Below are 20,816 nucleotides of genomic sequence, written 5' to 3' on the forward strand. Positions count from 1 at the left end.
CCTGATTGAATTTTATTCATTTTTAAGATAATTTTTTTATTATTTAACGTTTAGATAATCGAATATGGTTTTAACCAAGATATTTTAAGGTTAATTAAAAAAATTTTTGATAAAAATCGTAATTTAATTTTGACTTTTTTAAGTGTCTAAATAATGACATTTCAAACGCCAATTAAGTGTTTTTGATTTATTTTAATATTTTTGAGTAAATAGGTACAACGAAATCCCATCAAATTTACTTTTATTAAAATTGTTTAATTAAATAAATTAAACAGTATTAAAAGAATTAAATACATTTTTCTAATAATCCATATTTTATTATGTCAATGTAAATGTCATTTGGACGTTAAGTAACGTATCCTGATTGAATTTTATTCATTTTTAAGATAATTTTTTTATTATTTAACGTTTAGATAATCGAATATGGTTTTAACCAAGATATTTTAAGGTTAATTAAAAAAATTTTTGATAAAAATCGTAATTTAATTTTGACTTTTTTAAGTGTCTAAATAATGACATTTCAAACGCCAATTAAGTGTTTTTGATTTATTTTAATATTTTTGAGTAAATAGGTACAACGAAATCCCATCAAATTTACTTTTATTAAAATTGTTTAATTAAATAAATTAAACAGTATTAAAAGAATTAAATACATTTTTCTAATAATCCATATTTTATTATGTCAATGTAAATGTCATTTGGACGTTAAGTAACGTATCCTGATTGAATTTTATTCATTTTTAAGATAATTTTTTTATTATTTAACGTTTAGATAATCGAATATGGTTTTAACCAAGATATTTTAAGGTTAATTAAAAAAATTTTTGATAAAAATCGTAATTTAATTTTGACTTTTTTAAGTGTCTAAATAATGACATTTCAAACGCCAATTAAGTGTTTTTGATTTATTTTAATATTTTTGAGTAAATAGGTACAACGAAATCCCATCAAATTTACTTTTATTAAAATTGTTTAATTAAATAAATTAAACAGTATTAAAAGAATTAAATACATTTTTCTAATAATCCATATTTTATTATGTCAATGTAAATGTCATTTGGACGTTAAGTAACGTATCCTGATTGAATTTTATTCATTTTTAAGATAATTTTTTTATTATTTAACGTTTAGATAATCGAATATGGTTTTAACGAAGATATTTTAAGGTTTATTTAAAAAATTTTTGATAAAAAATTATAATTTAATTTTGTCTAAATAATGACATTTCAAACACCAATTAAGTGTTTTTGATTTATTTTAATTTTTTTTAATTTTTGAGTAAATAGGTACAACGAAATCCCATCAAATTTACTTTTATTAAAATTGTTTAATTAAAATTAAACAATATTAAAAGAATTAAATAAATTTTTCTAATAATCCATATTTTATTATGTCAATGTAAATGTCATTTTGACGTTTAACGTTAAGTAACGTATCCTAACTGAATTTTATTTATTTTTAAAATAATTTTTTGATTATTTAACGTTTAGGTAATCGGATTTGGTTTTAACGAAGATTTTTTAGGATTTATTTAAAAATTTTTGATAAAAAATTATAATTTAATTCAGTGTCAAAATAATGACATTTCAAGCGTCAATTAAGTGTTTTTGATCTATTTTAATCTTAAAGGTCGTAAGTAGTGTTTTAATCTTAAATATCGATGATTTCGTCCTTTGGTACAACAAAATCCCATCAAATTTACTTTTATTAAATTGTTTAATTAAATAAAATAAACAATATTAAAGAAAATATTTCAATAATCCATAGTTTATTATGTCAATGTAAATGTCATTTTGACGTTTAACGTTAAGTAACGTATCCTAATTAAATTTAATTTTTTTTTAAGATAATTTTTTGATTATTTAACGTTTAGATAATCGGATATGGTTTTAACGAAGATATTTTAAGGTTTATTTAAAAATTTTTGATAAAAAATCATAATTTAATTTTGACTTTTTTAAGTATGAAAATAACAACATTTCAAACGTTTAAGTGTTTTTGATCTATTTTAATATTTTTGAGTAAATAGGTACAACAAAATCCCATCAAATTTACTTTTATTAAAATTGAATTAAAATTACAACATATTAAATAAATTAACAAATTCGAATAATCTATATTTTATTATGTCAATGTAAAGTCATTTTGACGTTTAACGTTAAGTAACGTATCCTAATTAATTTAGTGTTAAAATAATGACATTTCAAACGTCAATTAAGTGTTTTTGATCTATTTTGGAGTTAAAGCTGGTAATTATAGATTTTGTTATAGGAAAAAAAAAGATAATTCTTTATGTTGAGATTCCGTTACGTAATTGTAACATTTTGAAGCGCCACACGTTCTGGGAGAGCTGAAAAAACAGAGACCCCCGGTTCACAGGTAGCGGTGGCGCAAAAAGACTCGACTATATCGCCCCCTTTAACCCGCACACCCACGTGGGGCCCCTCTTACCAGTCCCGTCGACCCTCGTGCCCCCTCTCTCTCCACCCCCCCTCTCCATACACCGACCTCAATGGGCCGGGGGCCTGCCTGCGACGGACCCGCGTCGCTATGTCTGGGTAGACCAAGCCTGGCGACACTGTGTCTGGCGTGACCGGTCGCCACGTTGCCAAGCGTTCATCAAAAAACAATCAAAATCGCCCAAATCGAGATAAAATCGCGGATTTTTTTCGACTTTTCGCGCGATTTTAAGTGAAACTCAAAGAGTGTTGCGAGTTAAATAGTGCGATTTTTATGTAAAAGTGTCGGTTTTTGTTCGAAACGAAAATCGACAACGTCGCGTTTAAACTTGTTTCATAAACGCCGCTCGAGTTCGGCCATTCGTAAACGACCTACGTTTCAAGAAGGATGTTTATTTGAGGTTACGTTGAAAGGAGATAAAGAGTGTTGTTTAAAATCGCGTTTTATAAAGTTTAGTCAGCCGATCGTGGAGGGGTTTTACTTTTTCGTTCCGTGAATCGAAAAATGGTAGATCTACGTAGTCGACGTCGTCGGGAGTGATTTTCGTTTGTCTCTTCATCGAGTGTTTTAAAAAAAAAATTGATTAAAACAAAATAAAACAAAAAAATTGTTTTTTTTTTGGGGTTATGGCGCATGGTGTAAACGCAATGTTAAAGAAATTGGAGAGTAATAAAACGGGCGTCGGCTCAAGACGTATATTCCCGCCTCATTTTAAACTTCAAGTGTTGGATTCGTATCGAAATGATGTTGATTGTAAAGGGAATCAAAGAGCGACTGCGAGGAAGTATGGGATACATCGGAGGCAGATACAAAAATGGTTACAAGTCGAGGGGAATTTAAGAAATAGTGTTTCGACGAATAATGTTAATGTTAATATTAATAAGGGTAAGGAAGAGATTAAAAAATGCGACGTGGCCTTGAAATGCGAAACTGAGACTACTACTACAACGGTGTTCCCGTTGGATTTTACGACGCGCAACGATCGCGTCCATGGTAGCCCGAGTGTCGCCAATCCAAACCCATCCTCTTTCCCCGCCTCACCCATCGACCTATCGCTCAAACGACCGACGCCGTGTACACCTGTGTGCTTCCCCCTTTCCCCGCCGCATTCCTCACCGCCGCCACACCTATCGCCATCTCGCGTCCATATTAACATCGCAAACGTACCGGAACCAAACGTCTGGGATTTATCAACAAAAAGAAAATCATCGAATCACGACGAAGATGATTTGCGACAAACAAAACCGATTAAATTATTTAAACCATATCTCCTCGACGATTTAAATTTAAACCAACACGATGAAAACGAAAATAGTCGAGATACGCCATCTACAAATAGTTACGATTACTACACCAACAACAACAATAATAATAATAATAATACAATAACAACCAATAATAACATTTACGAAACATATACAATTCAAGAATTACACCCAAAAAATAATTCGATTATTTATTATTATCATCCATATCCGTTATATCCAAGTCCGGAACCGTTCGTGACGTCATCGTACGATAATAACGAAAATAAGAGGCAAAGTTATAGTTTGGATTTTAAATTGAGCGCGATCGATTCGTATTATCGCGATGATTTGTGTCGTGGTAATCAAAGAGCGGTTGCGAGTAAATACAACGTTCACCGGAGACAAGTGCAGAAATGGTTGCAACAAGAAGATGAGCTGCGACAAAGAAATGATAAACACCATCATATCCACGTGGCGAGTTGAGTCTCGTTTATAAATAAATAAATAATGCCTTATAGTGACTTGCTCATTGATTATATTATTGTTTTTGAAATGATAATGTTGTAAATGTAAAAAAAAAATAATTTTTGATGATATTCATTTTTCTGTGCCTTGTATGATGAAGATTATAAATGTAAAGAGACTTAGTTAATGAGATAAAAACACGATGTGCCAAATCGAGATTTTTTATTAGTTGTTAGGGGAAAAAATTGAGGAGGCAGCTGCCGTGAATACCGAGTCTTCCAGCGGACCTAACCTCGTTCGCAATTTTTTTTTGTCTGTAAATAGTTTATTATAAATATAATGATTTATTAGAGAAAGAGAGAAAGAGATTTACAATAATAAAGAAAGAAAAATGATTATAACAATACGAGATATATTTTGTGATTGTTAAAACGCTTTTTTGGCGCCCCGCATCCGGATACGACTATAATAAAATTATAATTCATTATTATAAGATTATACAAAATGAATTTTATAGATGCTGTATTTTATATTTCGGATGATGTTTTATAAAATCAAGAATAAAGAGAATCTTTTAATTATAATTGGAAATTATTTTTTATTTTATTTTAATCTTTTCTATTTTCTTATTTAGGTAATATAAATAATTTTAAAAAAATATTCATTTTTATTGAATGAATTTGTTTTAACTTAAATTATTTTTTTAAAAACAACAAAAAATATTTTATTCTTACGTTTATATACGTCAAAATGATTATATTCAGCGCGGAAAAGTGACTAACACTAGATTAACTTCAGTTATAAAACTTCTATTACATGATAACTAACTTCAAGTTTAAAATGTCAACCCCAATTTTGACATATGTAATCTTCATTAAAAATCCTTTAAAATGAGTACAAACACGACATATTTATCTTCAATATTAATGAAGTTATGATCAACTTCCGGTTAGAAATGTCAACCTCAATTTTGACATATTTGTAATCGTTGTGAAAAATCCTTTAAAATGAGTCCAAACATGATACGTTTATTTCCAATATTACTCGAGATATAAGCAACTTCCGGTTTGGAATGTCAATGTCATTTTGACATATTCTTAATTTTATAAAATGTGTTAATATTTGTAACAAAAACAAAAATATAATAAAAAAAAATAAAAATTAAGGTTGGTATTAATATTTAAACTTCAATGTTGCTAACTTCGGGTATAATTTTTTTTATTCTAATTTTTTTGTTTTTTGAGATAAGTGCGTCATCTTTGGACTCATTTTAAAAGTTTTTTAATGAAAATGACAAATATGTCAAAATTGACGTTGACGTTTCAAACCGGAAGTGATTGTATTTCCATTAATATTAAAGTTAAATATGTCGAGTTTGGACTCATTTTAAAGGATTTTTTATGAAGTTGACAAATATGTCAAAATTAAAAATTGAAAGTTCGAACTTTTTGGTTTTGTGAGATAAATGCGTCAACTTTAGACTCACTTTAAAGGTTATTTTATGAAGATTTCGAATATTATAATAAAATTAAAGTTGACATTGACTACTGAAAGTTTTTTTTCATGGCTAAACCCGAATATTTCTGGTTCTCGTTCTAGTTTTAGTTCTATAAAAATATACAACATAGTAATATCTTATGTTAACTAGCGCCACCTACAACTGCCACTAGAACTAACACTTGACCGAGAACTAGAAACATTCGGGTCTCTCAAGACGGCTAAACCCGAATGTTTCTAGTTCTAGGCCAAGTGTTAGTTTTAGTGATAGTGCTAGTGTAAAACTAGAACTAACACTAGACCTAGGAAATATCGAGTTTAGCCGCACATCTGAAGACGCAAATCGGGCATTTCTCGTTTTTTACTATTTTTAATCGAGTTCAAACATTTCAAACGTCAAATAAGTGTTTTTGATCTATTTTAATCTTAAAGGTCATAAATAGTGCTTAGATCTTGAAAATCGATGATTTTGTCCCGTGGTACAACAAAATCCCATCAAATTTACTTTTATTAAAATTATTTAATTAAATAAATTAAACAATATTAAAAGAATTAAATAAATTTTTCTAATAATCTATATTTTATTATGTCAATGTAACTGTCATTTTGACGTTTAACGTTAAGTAACGTATCCTAACTAAATTTTTATTATTTTTATTTATTTTTAAGATAATTTTTTGATTATTTAACGTTTAGATAATCGAATATGGTTTTCACGAAGATGTTTTAAGGTTTATTCAAAAATTATTGTTAAAAAAATCATAATTTAATTTTGACCTTTTTAAATGTTAAAATAATGACGTTTGAAACATCAATTAAGTGTTTTTGATCTAAAAAGTCGTAAGTAGTATTTAGATTTTGAATATTGATGATTTCGTCCCGTGGTACAACAAGCTCCCATCAAATTTACTTTTATTAAAATTGTTTAATTAAATAAATTAAACAATATTAAAAGAATTAAATAAATTTTTTCAATAATCTATATTTTATTATGTCAATGTAACTGTCATTTTGACGTTTATTGTTAAGTAACGTATCCTAATTTCTGGTCCTTATCATTCCAATCATCTTCACCCAGTCCTCTGCTCTTCATCTCCACATTGATATCCTGGATCCATTTTTTCCTAAGCCAAGTTCCAAACCTTAAGAAAGATTCTCTCTTTACTCATTCGTCGTAGATGTCCATTTTAGTATTTTTCATTCATAGAAAAAAAAAATATTGAGCTTTGTGCCGTCATTCTTCTTCTTATTTCCTTATTTTCAACTTGGTCCAGCATGGCTATGTCGCAACATCTTCTCCAAGGCATCACTCTGGTACTAGCAATCTTCCAGTTGTGTTCTGACCTATACGTTATTAATGGTTCTATTATGGCCATAAAAATATTTTAAAACACTTTATCGCTTTTTTTCCTCTGCCAACCTTCCTCATTACATCTTTATTGCCCTTTCAGATCTTCTTTTATAAAAAAAATGTATTTGTACCGGTCTACATGTTTTATTATGTCGGTCTCCAATTGTATGTTCTTTCTCGTTCCTCCAATTACCATATTGGGTCTAATCTTTGTTCATTTCCAAGCCCCATTTCTTGTATTCTTATTCTAGTTTATTTAACATATATCTTATATCCGGTTGGTCGTCTGCAAAAACTATTTGGTCATCTGCGGACAGCATGGTGTGTTTGTGGCTGTCTCCTACCCATATTCCCATCAGATTACATTTCCTTTTCTAATGTTTTAAGGTTGAGTGGATATAAATCTTGAATATTGTGGAAGAGAGGCAACATCCCTGTTTGATACCTTTTGTAGGAGAGAAAACATCGTTGTGAGTTTTCGTACCTGAACCTCTATCGCATTATCCCTGTAAAACGCTTTCACAGCATGGATGTAAGTTTTGTTGATGCCTGCATCTGTCAGGGTAACCCATAATTTCTTAAGCGGGACCATATCGAACGGTTTTCTCAGATCTATATAATATATGCAATATGTATTTCCCTTCCTTTTGACAGCTTTTTCTCAACTAGGTGAGAACTCGTTTTCGTTTCCAGTTTTGTCTTTTCTTTTTCTTCCTGTTTTCTGTATTTTATCTCCATGTGCGATTTTTATCCAGAGAGTTACTTTACTTCTACTTTCTTTGAGATTACAGCACGGGGTGCACCTTAGCCTGCTCACGACTTCGCACCATCCATCTCGATCTGCAGTTCTGCCCTTCCAATTTTGCACCTCCAGACTTCAAAGATCCCTCTCCAGTTCATCCTTGTAGCGATATCGAGGTCGACCTTCATATCGTGTCTCTGTCATGTTAGACTCGAACATTCTTCTTGGTATATAGCTGGTGATTTGCCATTCTTATGACATGTCCAATCCACCTCAGACGTTGGGCCTTTATGAAGCGTACAATGTTTTCTCACTTCTCATCTTCAATCTCTGGTCCGAATATTCGTCTGATTATTTTTCTTTCAAAAACAAGAAGTTTCTTTGTATCGCTAGCTGTCAGGCTCCATGTTTCTGATCCATATGTGGCTATCACCTGACCATTTTGGACTTCCCTTCCATTCCGTTTAGATCCCCTGCTGGATCTCTCGTCCATTTCTTGTTTTATTTATTTTGTCAGAGAGCATATCGAAAAACCTGTCCTTGGTGTCTATATAAACGTCAATTGAAACATAACCTAAAATTTTTTTTAATCTTTTTATGTTATTTTCGATTTGGGTTGGTAACAAAAATTGGGTTTAGTTGATACGTCAAAATAATTATTTTAATTAACTTATAAAAAGTTATTTCTATTTAAAAAAAGAATATTCTAAATTAAAATTGATTTAGAACAAAAAAATTAAATTGTTAAGGTAAGAATTTATTTTAATTTAAATGAATTATTTCTCTATAAATTCATAAACGTCAATTTAAACATAACCTAAAAAAATTTTTTTTCGTTTTTTATTTGGGTTGGTAATAAAAATTGCATTTAGTTGACACATCAAAATAATTATTTTAATTAACTTATAAAAAGTTATTTCTATTAAAAAAAAGATTATTCTAAATTAAGATTGATTTAGAACAAAAAAACGAAATTGTTAAGGTAAGAATTTATTTGAAATTAACTTAATTATTTCTTTGTAAATTAATAAACGTCATTTAAACATAACCTAAAAAAAAAAAATATTTTTTACATTTTAATTAATAAATTAAGTTTAAAATCTTTAGACGCCCTCAAACCGTTCCAAGTTTATTTGTAGCCCAAGCATTTTTACATGGTCGTCGCGAGAGCGCACCCGGTTTAAGAATAAACAGGCTGACTTCGAACATCAGTCTGGCAAAGAGTCATTTTAACGCCCATCTACATTCATTTTTATCGCTTTATTTAATAACGAAGCGAACAGAACAAAAGATAATTGCTGAAATCGTCCACCAACTACATTCTACATTCATTTCATTATCTTTTATACGTCGCAATTAATTAATCGTTTACTAATCACACAAACATTTCCTTGATAACAACAGACAGCGATGCGTCTGACATTATCTTATTTGTTGTATGATTTGTACCAAACTCAGAGAAAAATCGTTTTGTAGGATATTGTGTAAGCCTGTTCCCCTCTCTCTCTTTTAATCAGTTTCAAATTGGCTTGAATAGTTGGAAAAAATAACGTAAATGGTTTAGTTAGAAGCGCAACTCGATGATAATAACGACCTTGCAGGCCGCAAATAATCATTACAGCACGTTCGGCATCCTTTTTCCTTTTATCGTTGCCGACGAAATGTTCGCTCGACGGAGCCAAATTGTCTGCTGCCGTCGCTGTTGCTGTTGCCTTCGCTTTATGTAATTCTCAGAAATTTATTTTCGTACACTCGACAAATGTCACGTCATTTTTTTTTAACGTGACAGTGACAGATAGATAAGTTGGTAAAATAGATAACGCTTATTCAAGTTTTGTTTAACTTACATTATTATTATTATAAATAATACATTTAATTAACTTTGTATTAAAAATTAATTATTTATTAGTTTTTAGCGCCACCTTTGAGTAATAATTCATTGTATATTGAAAATTAATATTGTTATTCAACAAGAGATGTCGCTAGGTATTATTAATACGTGATGTTTCCTGCAAATTCTTTAATTAATCCTATTGGAAATGAACAAATCATAGAGGTAAGATAATACTTAAATAAAAAAATTATTTGATTATACTATTTTTTTTTAAATAAAAGATGTCGCTAATAAATACTTCAAATAAATTTTACTTCAAATTATTTAATGTTTTAATTTTTACTGTTTTTTTTTATGTAAATATTCGAAGATAAAATGTATATATCGAAGATAAATTGATTAGAATCAAAATTAATTCCATGAAATAACATTTTTTATTTACTTAACGTTCTATTTTCTTAAATGAATTGTGTTTTAAAATAAGAGATGTCGCTAATTAATACATCAAATTTTTTAGTGTTTTAATTTTTACAATAATTACTAAGAATATTGTAATAATTCGAACATAAATTAATTAGAATCAAAATTAATTACGTAAATTTTTGTTTATTTAATTATCGCTTTATTTGTTGAAATTAGTTGCGTTTTGAAATAAGAGATGTCGCTAATAAATACTTCAAATTATTTAGAGTTCTAATTTTTACTATTTTTATTTAATTGTTACAATAATTACTAATAATATCGCAGTAATTCGAAGATAAATTAACTAGAATCAAAATTAATTACATAAAATTCTTTTTTATTTAGTTAACGTTTTATTCGTTAAAATTATTTGCGTTTTGAAATAAGAGATGTCGCTAATAAATACTTCAAATTATTTATAATTTTAATTTTTACTATTTTTATTTAATTATTACAATAATTACTAATAATATCGTAGTAATTCGAAGATAAATAAATTAGAATCAAAATTAATCACATAAAACTCTTTTTTGTTTAGTTAATGTTTTATTCGTTAAAATTAGTTGCGTTTTGAAATAAGAGATGTCGCTAATAAATACTTCAAATTATCTTCAGTAGAAATCCTACAGAAAAAATGAAATTAATTTACGTCAAAAAATTCTTTACAAAAGGTAAACAAACGTTTATAACAAAACTGTAATGAACTAGAGTCACAATTAAAATAAGATAAAGTCGTCGACTGAATGGTTACAAATTAAAACCGCGCTTTATACGCAAGGTTACCTAACCTCAAAGGTTACATTACTGTCAAAGTAAAGTGGGTATTTCAATGAAAAAACGTCGCAAAATTAAAATCACCAGAAAATGGTTTGAAAGTGGAACGGAATTCAAAATCTCTAAACTGGAAAAATATCGGTTAATATCCAAAATTACAAAACAAATCCAATGAGGACACCACAATAAGAAAATCAAGGGATACAAACAAAATTGTGAAATTAGCACACCTAAAAACATGGGCATGGGGCAAGGTTTGGATATTATAAAAAATGTTATACGTTGGCAACTCTGAATTATGAAATTAAAACTTCTATTGTGTTTGTTTATGTCATTCTGCATATTTTTTAAGTGATTAAGTTAAAATTTGATGTGTTTTTTGTTGTTTAACATTTCGTTATTTAAATTTCTTGTGTATTAATTAAATCTGTTCTTATTATAAATCGCGACGCTTTCCAACAACACCTAAAAAACTTTATTAATTCAATTTTATTTCTAGAATGGTACAATAATAGATGCAAGTTGGATGAATTCTTTGAATTTTGGTGTTTATAAATATGTATATACAAAAAAAAACCATTATGGTAGACTCGATTTAAGTAAGTTAAGGATATTTGGAGAGAAAGTTTGGGTTTTGAGATAACAAAAAGAAGAAAAATTGAAATCAAGAGCTTTGGAAATGAATTTGATAGGATATTCTGGACCAAATAGAAGGAGAAGAAACGCAACAACCGAAACCAGGAAGAATATTGAAGAAGCCAAAATACTTAGATGATTATAAAACACAACAGTGGAACTATTTTGAAAAATTCATCAATAAAGCTCCTAAATATATTTAAATTTTATTAAATTTCTTCCTAGAAAAACAATCTCGCCAATTTATGGATTTTATTTATATCAACATATGGTTTAATTAATGCGTGGACTTCCCAAAATGTCACAGAATCAAGTTTTTTCTCCTCGGTTTTGATATAAATGTTGAAAATGTTCATGAAAACATTCAGTATTGTGTTAAACTCGAAAGGATCCACCTAAATCCTAAAAATGAGTAAAACAATTTCAATAATACTTAAATTACGTAAGTTATCGCAAATAATATGTTATTAATTAATTTATATCATTTTTTTAGTTTTATTTTCGTCAATTTGTAACTCACAATACCATAGTGGCTGTGATCTTCCTCCACTACCCCAAAATGGATATCGTGTATTAACTGATAATCAAGATATACCTACATACCTACCATATGCTAATGTACCATCAAAAACATCAATTTCAACTTTCTGTAATCCGGGGTATATACTAACAAATGGTCAAACAGATGGACTTTCATTCTGTTTCAATGGAAGATGGATTGGAGATTCAGTCGATAATATTTGCCAAAGTTAGATTATATATCCGAAATGAGAACAAAGTGTAAATTATTTATTTTAGCACAACAACCTATGTTATCTTATTCGAAATATGTACAGCCTCAAGAAATAGGTCAATTTGAATTTGAATGTGGTGATGACAACTCTCCAAGACAATCCGATTTATTACCTTGGGATGTTTTTTTTACACAAGATGGTTTAACACAATGTTTAGGGAGTTTTATTTCTCCGAAACATATTTTAACTGGTAAAAAAGCTTTATTTATTTACTACAAATCAATTTATTATAATTTATAATTTTTAGTTGCACATTGTTTTGTTGAAGATGAAACTGATGATATAGGTCTGATTCTGAATATTTTTAGAGTTGTTATTAATCCTTTTGAAAATAAAGAAATCAGAGAGGTAAGATAACATTTAAATAAAAAAATTATTTGATTATACTATTATTTTTTTTAGATTGAAGGACTCTTTATTCACGACAATTATCGTGGAGGAAAACAAAATTACATGTTTGACATTGCCATTGCTACTGTACGAGATTTTGGGAATAATTTACAAATTAAACCTGCTTGTTTACTTAATGAACAAAATGGTTTCTTTGAAGACGATGTGGGAGTAACCTATGGAGTCCCAAACTATATCACACGGCCAATAGACTTATTTAACAATATTCCTAAATCATTTTCTGCGGTTCTTCATGATGAAACACGTTGTGAAGATGAATCTCCACAGGAAACTTTTCAAAGGTTTTATTCTCCAGATAAATTCTGTGCAACTTCTTTAGCGAAAAGTATTTCCTTTGTGCTGTGGGTAATAGGATTTTTTTATGAGAAATATTTTCTTGTAGGAATGTGTGGAATTGATGGAAGTGGCCTTTATAAAAGATTTGGCAATGAGTACTATTTAGGAGGTATTCTAACTGCTGCACAAGAAAGTCCCACTAAACCACAATGTGATGGTACCATACCTGCGATTTTCATAAATCTATCACGATATGTCAATTGGATACTAGACATTATAAATAACCAATAGAATTCATGAAGAATATTTCAAAAAAGTTAGTTTTTTTTTTGTTAAAATTAGTTGCGTTTTGGAATAAGAGATGTCGCTAATAAATACTTCAAATTATTTAGTGTTTTAATTTTTACTATTTTTCTTTAAATATTACAATAATTATTAAGAATATCGTAATAATTCGAACATAAATTAATAAATTAGAATCAAAATTAATAAGAAAATAATATTTTTTTATTTAATTATCGTTTTATTTGTTAAAATTAGTTGCGTTTTGAAATAAGAGATGTCGCTAATAAATACTTCAAATTATTTAGTGTTTTAATTTTTACAATTTTTCTTTAAATATTACAATGAAGATGGACACTTCAGTAGAAACCTTAGAAAAATACTCACATTTCAAAATTGTTCTACAAAAAGAATTAAATTAACTTAAGTAGTAGATAAAAGCCGATTCTAGAACCTCCTCTTAGAACGTCAAAAATTCATCACATTTATAAGTAAACTGTAATGAACTAGAGCCACAATTAAAATAAGGTAAAGTCGTCGAATGAATGGGATTAACGAATAGATAATTCAATAGTTGTAGATAAAATAATTTTTTTAATTGAATTTACATTTTATTTGTTAAAATTAGTTGCGTTTCGAAATAAGAGATGTCGCTAATAAATGCTTCAAATTATTTGGTGTTTTAATTTTTACTACTTTTATTTAATTATTAGAATAATTATTAACAATATCGTAATAATTCGAAGATAAATTAATTACATACAGATTAATTACATAAAATAACATTTAGTTAAAGTTTTATTTATTATAATTCGTTGCATTTTGAAATAAGAGATGTCGCTTAAAATATTTCAAATTATTCAGTGTTTTAATTTTTTAAATTTTTATTTAAATATCACTATAAATATTAACAATATTGTAATAATTCGAGGATAAATTAATTAGAATCAAAATTAATTACATAAAATAATTTTTTTATTTAATTAAGGTTTTATTTGTTAAAATTAGTTACGTTTTGAAATAAGAGATGTCGCTAATAAATATTTCAAATTATTTAGTGTTTTAATTTTTACTATTTTTATTTAAATATTACAATAATTGTTAACAATATCGTAATAATTCGAAGATAAATTAATTAGAATCAAAATTAATAACATAAAATAATTTTTTTTATTTAATTAACGTTTTATTTGTTAAAATTAGTTGCGTTTTGAAATAAGAGATGTCGCTAATAAATACTTCAAATTTTTAGTATTTTAATTGTTACTATTCCTATTTAAATATTACAATAATTAATAACAATATTGTAATAATTCAAAGATAAACTAATTAGAATCAAATTTAATTACACAAAATAAAATTTATTTGATTGACGTTTTAATCGTTAAATGTCACGTCGTTTATTTTTATTTGAACGTGACAACCGTGACAGATAGATAAGTTGGTAAAATAGATAATGTTTATTTTACGTTTATTTTATTTTATATTAATATAAACTTTAATTTAATTTATATAATTATTATTATAAACAATATATTTAATTAACTTTGTATTATAAATTATATCTAATTAATTCATTGTATATTGAAAATTAATATTACTATTCAGCAAGAGATGTCGCTAGGTATTATTAATACGTGATGTTTCCTGCAAATTCTTTAAAATTTTATTCTAATTGATTTTAATTTATTATTGATTAATGATATTTATTTTATAATACTCTGTTTACCTCTATAATAAATCATTACAAAAAAGGAGTTTTTATAATGACATTAAAAATATAATACGTTGGCAACTCTGAATTATGAACTTCTGTTGTGTTTGTTTATGTCATTCTGCATATTAAAGTGATTAAGTTAAAATTTGATGTGTTTGTCGTTGTTTAACATTTCGTTATTTAAATTTCTTGTGTATTAATTAAATCTGTTCTTATTATAAATCGCGACGGTATCCAACAACACCTAAAAAACTTTATTAATTCAATTTTATTTCTAGAATGGTAAAAAAATAGATGCAAGTTGGAAGAATTCTTTGGATTTTGGTGTAATTTAAGGACTTATATAAAAAAAACATTATGGTAGACTCGATTTCAGTAAGTTAAAGGTATTTGGAGAAAAACCGTGAGTTTTGAGATTACCAAAAGAAGAAAAATTGAAACCAAGAGCTATGGAAATGAGTGATAGGATATTTTGGAGCTGGCCACCGACTGTGGAATCCAAGAAATAATGAAATAGTAATATTTATACGTATTTAAATTTTATTAAATTTTTCCTAGAAAAACAATCTCGCCATTTATAACAATTTATGGATTTTATTTATACCAACATATCTTAATTAATGCGTGAACTTCCCAAAATATCACAGGATCAAGTTTTTTCTCCCCGTTTTTGGTATAAATATCGAAAATTTTCGTTAAAACATTTAATATTGTGTTGAAATCGAAAGGATCCACCTAAATCCTGAAAATGAGTAAAACAATTTCAATAATACTTAAATTACGTAAGTTATCCCAAATAATATATTATTAATTAATTTACTAATATCATTTTTTTTAGTTTTATTTTCATCAATTTGTAACTCACAATCGTATTCGAAACATCCACAGCGTCGAGAAATTAACTTAGAATGTGGTGTTGTCGACGAGGAGAACTCTTCAAAACAATCCGATTTATTACCTTGGGATGTTTTTTTTACAAAAAATGGTTTAACAGAATGTTTAGGGAGTTTAATTTCTCCAAAACATGTTTTAACTGGTACAAAAGCTCTATTTATTTATTACAAATTAATTTTTTATAATTTCTAATTTTTAGTTGCACATTGTTTTGCTGAAGATGAAACTGACGGTATAGATCTGAATATTTTTAAAGTTGTTATTAATCCTTTTGGAAATAAACAAATCAGAGATGTAAGATAATACTTAAATAAAAAAGATTATTTCATTATATTTTTTTTTAGATTGAAAAAGTCTCTATTCACGAAAATTATCGTCCAGAAAAACAACATTATCTCTCTGACATTGCCATTGCTACTGTACGAAATTTTGGGAATAATTTACAAATTAGACCTGCTTGTTTTGTTGATGATAAAAATGGTTTACTGAAAGGCGATGTGGGAGCAACCTATGGGGTCATAGACTATACAAACATATTCCAAATAGATCTATGGAAGAATATTCCTAAATCATTTTTTGTGGTGGTTCATGATGAAAAAAGTTGTGAAGATCAATCTCCACGGGACACTTTTGAACTACTTCGTTCTCCAGATAAATTCTGTACAACGTCTCAATCGAAAAGTATTTCGTTTCTGCTGTGGGTAATAGGATGTTTTATGAGAAATATTTTGTTGTAGGAATGTGTGGAATTGATGGAAGTGGGTTTTATAAAAGAGTTGGCGATAAATACTATTTAGGAGGTGTTCTAGTTACTGCACAAATAAATCCCACTAAACCAATATGTGATGGTGGAGTACCTACGTTTTTCACAAATATTTCACCATACTTCAGTTGGATAAAAGGCATTATAAGTAATTAATAGAATTCATGAAAAATATTACATAAAAGTTTTATTTGTTAAAATTAGTTGCGTTTTGAAATAAGAGATGTCGCTAATAAATACTTCAAATTTCAAATTAATTTTTACTATTTTTATTTAATTATTACAATAATAATAATAAATATCCTAATAATTCGAAGGTAAATTAATTAGAATCAAAATTAATTACATAAAATAAAAATTTTAAAAATATTACATAAAAGTTTTATTTGTTAAAATTAGTTGCATTTCGAAATAAGAGATGTCGCTAATAAATACTTCAAATTATTTAGTGTTTTAATTTTTACAATTTTTATTTAAATATTGCAGTAATTAATAACAATATCGTAATAATTCGGAGATTAATTAATTAGAATCAAAATTAATTATCTAAAATATCTTTTTTTATTTAGTTAACGTTTTATATGTTAAAATTAATTGCGTTTCGAAATAAGAGATGTCGCTAATAAATACTTCAAATTATTTAATGTTTTAATTTTTACAATTTTTATTTAAATATTACAATAATTAATAACAATATCGTAATAATTCGAAGATAAATTAATTAGAATCAAAATTAATAACAAAATAATTTTTTTTATTTAAATATCGTTTTATTTGTTAAAATTAGTTGCGTTTCGAAATAAGAGATGTCGCTAATAAATACTTCAAATTATTTAGTGTTTTAATTTTTACTATTTTTCTTTAAATATTACAATGAAGAGGGGCACTTCAGTAGAAACCTTACAAAAATACTCACGTGCCAAAATTATTCTACAAAAAGAATTAAATTAACTTACGTTAAAAAATTCATCACATTTATAAGAAAACTGTAATGAACTAGAGAGACAATTAAAATAAGGTAAAGTCGTCGACTGAATGGGATTAACGAATAGATAATTCAATAGTTGTAGATAAAATAATTTTTTTTATTTAATTAACATTTTATTTGTTAAAATTAGTTGCGTTTCGAAATAAGAGATGTCGCTAATAAATGCTTTAAATTTCAAATTATTTAGTGTTTTTATTTTTACTACTTTTATTTAATTATTACAATAATTATTAACAATATCGTATTAATTCGAAGATAAATTAATTACATATAGATTAATTACATAAAATAACATTATTCATTTAGTTAAAGTTTTATTTATTGTAATTAGTTGCATTTTGAAATAAGAGATGTCGCTAATAAATATTTCAAATTATTCAGTGTTTTAATTTTTAAAATTTTTATTTAAATATCACTATAAATATTAATAATATTGTAATAATTCGAAGATGAATTAATTAGAATCAATATTAATTACATAAAATAATTTTTTTATTTAATTAAGGTTTTATTTGTTAAAATTAGTTACATTTTGAAATAAGAGATGTCGCTAATAAATATTTCAAATTATTTAGTGCTTTAATTTTTACTATTTTTATTTAAATATTACAATAAATATTAACAAAATTGTAATAATTCGAAGATAAATTAATTAGAATTAAAATTATTTACATAAAATAAAATTTTTTATTTTATTAACATTTTAATGTTAAAATTAGTTACGTTTTGAAATAAGAGATGTCGCTAATAAATACTTGAAATTATTTATTGTTTTAATTTTTACTATTTTTATTTAAATATTACAATAATTGTTAACAATATCGTAATAATTCGAAGATAAATTAATTAGAATCAAAATTAATTACATAAAATAAAATTTTTTATTTGATTGACCTTTTAATCGTTAAATGTCACATCAGATAAGTTGGAAAAATAGATAACGTTTATTTTATTTAATTTATATTATTATTATAAACAACATATTTAATTAACTTTATATTAAAAATTAATATAAAATTAATATAATAAAATTAATTCTGTGTATTGAAAATTAATATTATTATTCAGCAAGAGATGTCGCTAGGTATTATTAATACGTGATGTTTCCTGCAAATTCTTTAAAATTTTATTATAATTGATTTTTATTTAGTATTGATTAATGATATTTATTTACAAAAAAGGAGTTTTTATAGTGAAATTAAAGATATTATACGTTGGCAACTTTGAATTATGAAATTAAAACTTCTGTTGTGTTTGTTTGTCATTCTGCATATTTAAGTGATTAAGTTAAAATTTGATGTGTTTTTTGTTGTTTACAGTTCGTTATTTAAATTTCTTGTGTATTAATTAAATCTGTTCTTACCATAAATCGTATTTGGAGAAAAACTTTGGGTTTTGAGATTATTTTGAGATTTAAGAAAAATTGAAACCAAAAGCTTTGGAAATGAGATTGATAAGATATTTTAGAGCTGGCTACCGACTGTGGAATCTAAGCAATAATGAAATAGTAATATCTATACATATTTAAATTTGATTAAATTTTTCCTAGAAAAACAATCTCGCCATTTATAACAATTTATGGATTTTATTTATAGCAACATATCTTTTAATTAATGCGTGGACTTCCCAAAATGGCACTGAATTAAGTTTTTTTCTCCTCGGTTTTGATATAAATATTGAAAATGTTCGTTAAAATATTTAATATAGTGTTAAAATCGAAAGGATCCACCTAAATCCTGAAAATGAGTCAAACAATTGCAATAATACTTAAATTACGTAAGTTAACCCAAATAATATGTTATTAATTAATTTACTTATATCATTTTTTTTAGTTTTATTTTCATCAATTTGTAACTCACAACAAGACGGTGACTGTGTTCTTCCTCCACAACTCGAAAATGGATATCGTTTTTTAACTAATAATCAGGAGTACATACCACATGCTAGTGTTCCATTAGCAACGTCATTTAAAACTAGATGTAATTCGGGGTATGTACTACCAAATGGTCAAACAGATGGAATGTCAATCTGTTTCGATGGAATATGGATTGGAAATTCAATCGATAATATTTGCCAAAGTTACATTATATATCCAAAATAAGAACAAAGTGTAAATTATTTATTTTAGCACAACAACCTATATTATCTTATTCGAAATATCCACAGCCTCAGGAAATAGATCCGTTTAACTTAGAATGTGGTGTTGTCGACGATGAGAACTCTTCAAAACAATCCGTTTTATTACCTTGGGATGTTTTTTTAACAAAAAATGATGTAACAAGATGTTTAGCGAGTTTTATTTCTCCGAAACACGTATTAACTGGTACAAAAGCTTTATTTATTTATTACAAATTAATTTTTTATAATTTATAATTTTTAGTTGCACATTGTTTTTTTCCTCTAGATGAAATTGATGATATAGATCTGAACAGTTTTAAAATTCTTGTTAATCCTTTTGGAAATAAACAATTCAGAGAGGTAAGATAATACTTAAATAAAAAAATTATTTGATTATATTTTTTTTTAGATTGAAAAAGTCTCTATTCACGAAAATTATCGTGGAGAAAAACAAAATTACACCTCTGACATTGCCATTGCTACTCTACGAGATTTTGGGAATAATTTACAAATTAGACCTGTTTGTTTTCTTGATGATCAACATGGTTTACGCAAAGACGATGTGGGAACAATCTATGGGATTCTAGACTTACCCAAAAGAAACTTATCGAACTTTAAATCATTTTCTGCGAATGTTGATGATGAAAAAAATTGTGAAGAGCAATCTTCACGGGAGTTTTTTGAAAAATTTTATTCTCCAGATAAATTCTGTACAACTTCTGAAGTGAAAAGTATTTCCTTTGTGCTCTGAGTAATAGGACTTTTTATGAGAAATATTTTGTTGCAGCAATGTGTGGAATTGATGGAAGTGGGTTTTATAAAAGATTTGGCGATAAATACTATTTAGGAGGTATTCTAGTTTCTTCACAAAAAAATCCCACTAAATCAATATGTGATGGTGGAGTATCTACGTTTTTCACAAATATTTCACCATATTTCAATTGGATACAAGACATTATAAGTAATCAATAGAATTCATGAAAAATATTTCAAAAAAGTTAAAGTTCTATTTATTAAAATTAGTTGTATTTTGAAATAAGAGATGTCGCTAATAAATATTTCACATTATTCAGTGCTTCAATTTTTACTGCTTTTATTTAAATAT

The 20,816-nt window shown here is 26.7% G+C and overlaps 4 protein-coding genes across 5 annotated transcripts; all 4 read left to right on the forward strand.

Annotated features, from left to right (window-relative positions):
* The first annotated feature begins 2,537 nt into the window (after positions 1-2,537).
* LOC139429576 (transcriptional repressor brinker) lies at positions 2,538-4,756 on the forward strand. Its single transcript, XM_071195430.1, has one exon. The coding sequence runs from the start codon at positions 3,087-3,089 to the stop codon at positions 4,188-4,190; it is 1,104 nt and encodes a 367-aa protein (XP_071051531.1). The 5' UTR covers positions 2,538-3,086; the 3' UTR covers positions 4,191-4,756.
* A 6,451-nt stretch (positions 4,757-11,207) lies between these two features.
* Positions 11,208-13,336, forward strand: LOC111416997 (venom prothrombin activator notecarin-D2-like). Its single transcript, XM_023049128.2, has 6 exons — positions 11,208-11,910; positions 11,962-12,216; positions 12,267-12,452; positions 12,510-12,610; positions 12,665-12,998; positions 13,056-13,336. The coding sequence occupies exons 1-6, from the start codon at positions 11,877-11,879 to the stop codon at positions 13,238-13,240; spliced, it is 1,095 nt and encodes a 364-aa protein (XP_022904896.1). The 5' UTR covers positions 11,208-11,876; the 3' UTR covers positions 13,241-13,336.
* Positions 13,337-15,623: 2,287 nt separating this feature from the next.
* On the forward strand, positions 15,624-16,858 carry LOC111416982 (venom prothrombin activator notecarin-D2-like). The gene is made up of 5 exons (XM_023049110.2): positions 15,624-15,730; positions 15,787-15,984; positions 16,042-16,136; positions 16,187-16,523; positions 16,580-16,858. The coding sequence occupies exons 1-5, from the start codon at positions 15,697-15,699 to the stop codon at positions 16,759-16,761; spliced, it is 846 nt and encodes a 281-aa protein (XP_022904878.2). The 5' UTR covers positions 15,624-15,696; the 3' UTR covers positions 16,762-16,858.
* Positions 16,859-18,943: 2,085 nt separating this feature from the next.
* On the forward strand, positions 18,944-20,553 carry LOC111416996 (uncharacterized). Of its 2 annotated transcripts, XM_071195432.1 has the most exons (6): positions 18,944-19,100; positions 19,189-19,369; positions 19,426-19,671; positions 19,722-19,916; positions 19,974-20,071; positions 20,121-20,553. In XM_071195432.1, exons 2-6 carry the CDS (start codon positions 19,336-19,338, stop codon positions 20,460-20,462), a joined length of 915 nt encoding a protein of 304 aa, XP_071051533.1. In that variant the 5' UTR covers positions 18,944-19,100; positions 19,189-19,335; the 3' UTR covers positions 20,463-20,553. The 2 variants fall into 2 exon arrangements, with proteins under 2 accessions (XP_071051533.1, XP_071051532.1); XM_071195431.1 differs by having other exon boundaries at positions 18,944-19,369.
* Positions 20,554-20,816: the final 263 nt, after the last annotated feature.

Source organism: Onthophagus taurus, chromosome 3, assembly GCF_036711975.1.
Source record: "Onthophagus taurus isolate NC chromosome 3, IU_Otau_3.0, whole genome shotgun sequence".
Lineage (NCBI taxonomy): Eukaryota > Metazoa > Arthropoda > Insecta > Coleoptera > Scarabaeidae > Onthophagus > Onthophagus taurus.

Bases quoted from the DNA above. Each gene is read 5' to 3' on its own strand.
- LOC139429576 (XM_071195430.1), top strand. From the start codon at position 3,087: ATGGCGCATGGTGTAAACGCAATGTTAAAGAAATTGGAGAGTAATAAA.
- LOC111416997 (XM_023049128.2), top strand. From the start codon at position 11,877: ATGAGTAAAACAATTTCAATAATACTTAAATTAC. The intron at 11,911-11,961 runs GTAAGTTATCGC...TCATTTTTTTAG, and splicing joins TTCAATAATACTTAAATTAC to TTTTATTTTCGTCAATTTGT. The intron at 12,217-12,266 runs GTTAGATTATAT...TATTTATTTTAG, and splicing joins AGTCGATAATATTTGCCAAA to CACAACAACCTATGTTATCT.
- LOC111416982 (XM_023049110.2), top strand. From the start codon at position 15,697: ATGAGTAAAACAATTTCAATAATACTTAAATTAC. The intron at 15,731-15,786 runs GTAAGTTATCCC...CATTTTTTTTAG, and splicing joins TTCAATAATACTTAAATTAC to TTTTATTTTCATCAATTTGT. The intron at 15,985-16,041 runs GTACAAAAGCTC...TCTAATTTTTAG, and splicing joins TCCAAAACATGTTTTAACTG to TTGCACATTGTTTTGCTGAA.
- LOC111416996 (XM_071195431.1), top strand. From the start codon at position 19,336: ATGAGTCAAACAATTGCAATAATACTTAAATTAC. The intron at 19,370-19,425 runs GTAAGTTAACCC...CATTTTTTTTAG, and splicing joins TGCAATAATACTTAAATTAC to TTTTATTTTCATCAATTTGT. The intron at 19,917-19,973 runs GTACAAAAGCTT...TATAATTTTTAG, and splicing joins TCCGAAACACGTATTAACTG to TTGCACATTGTTTTTTTCCT.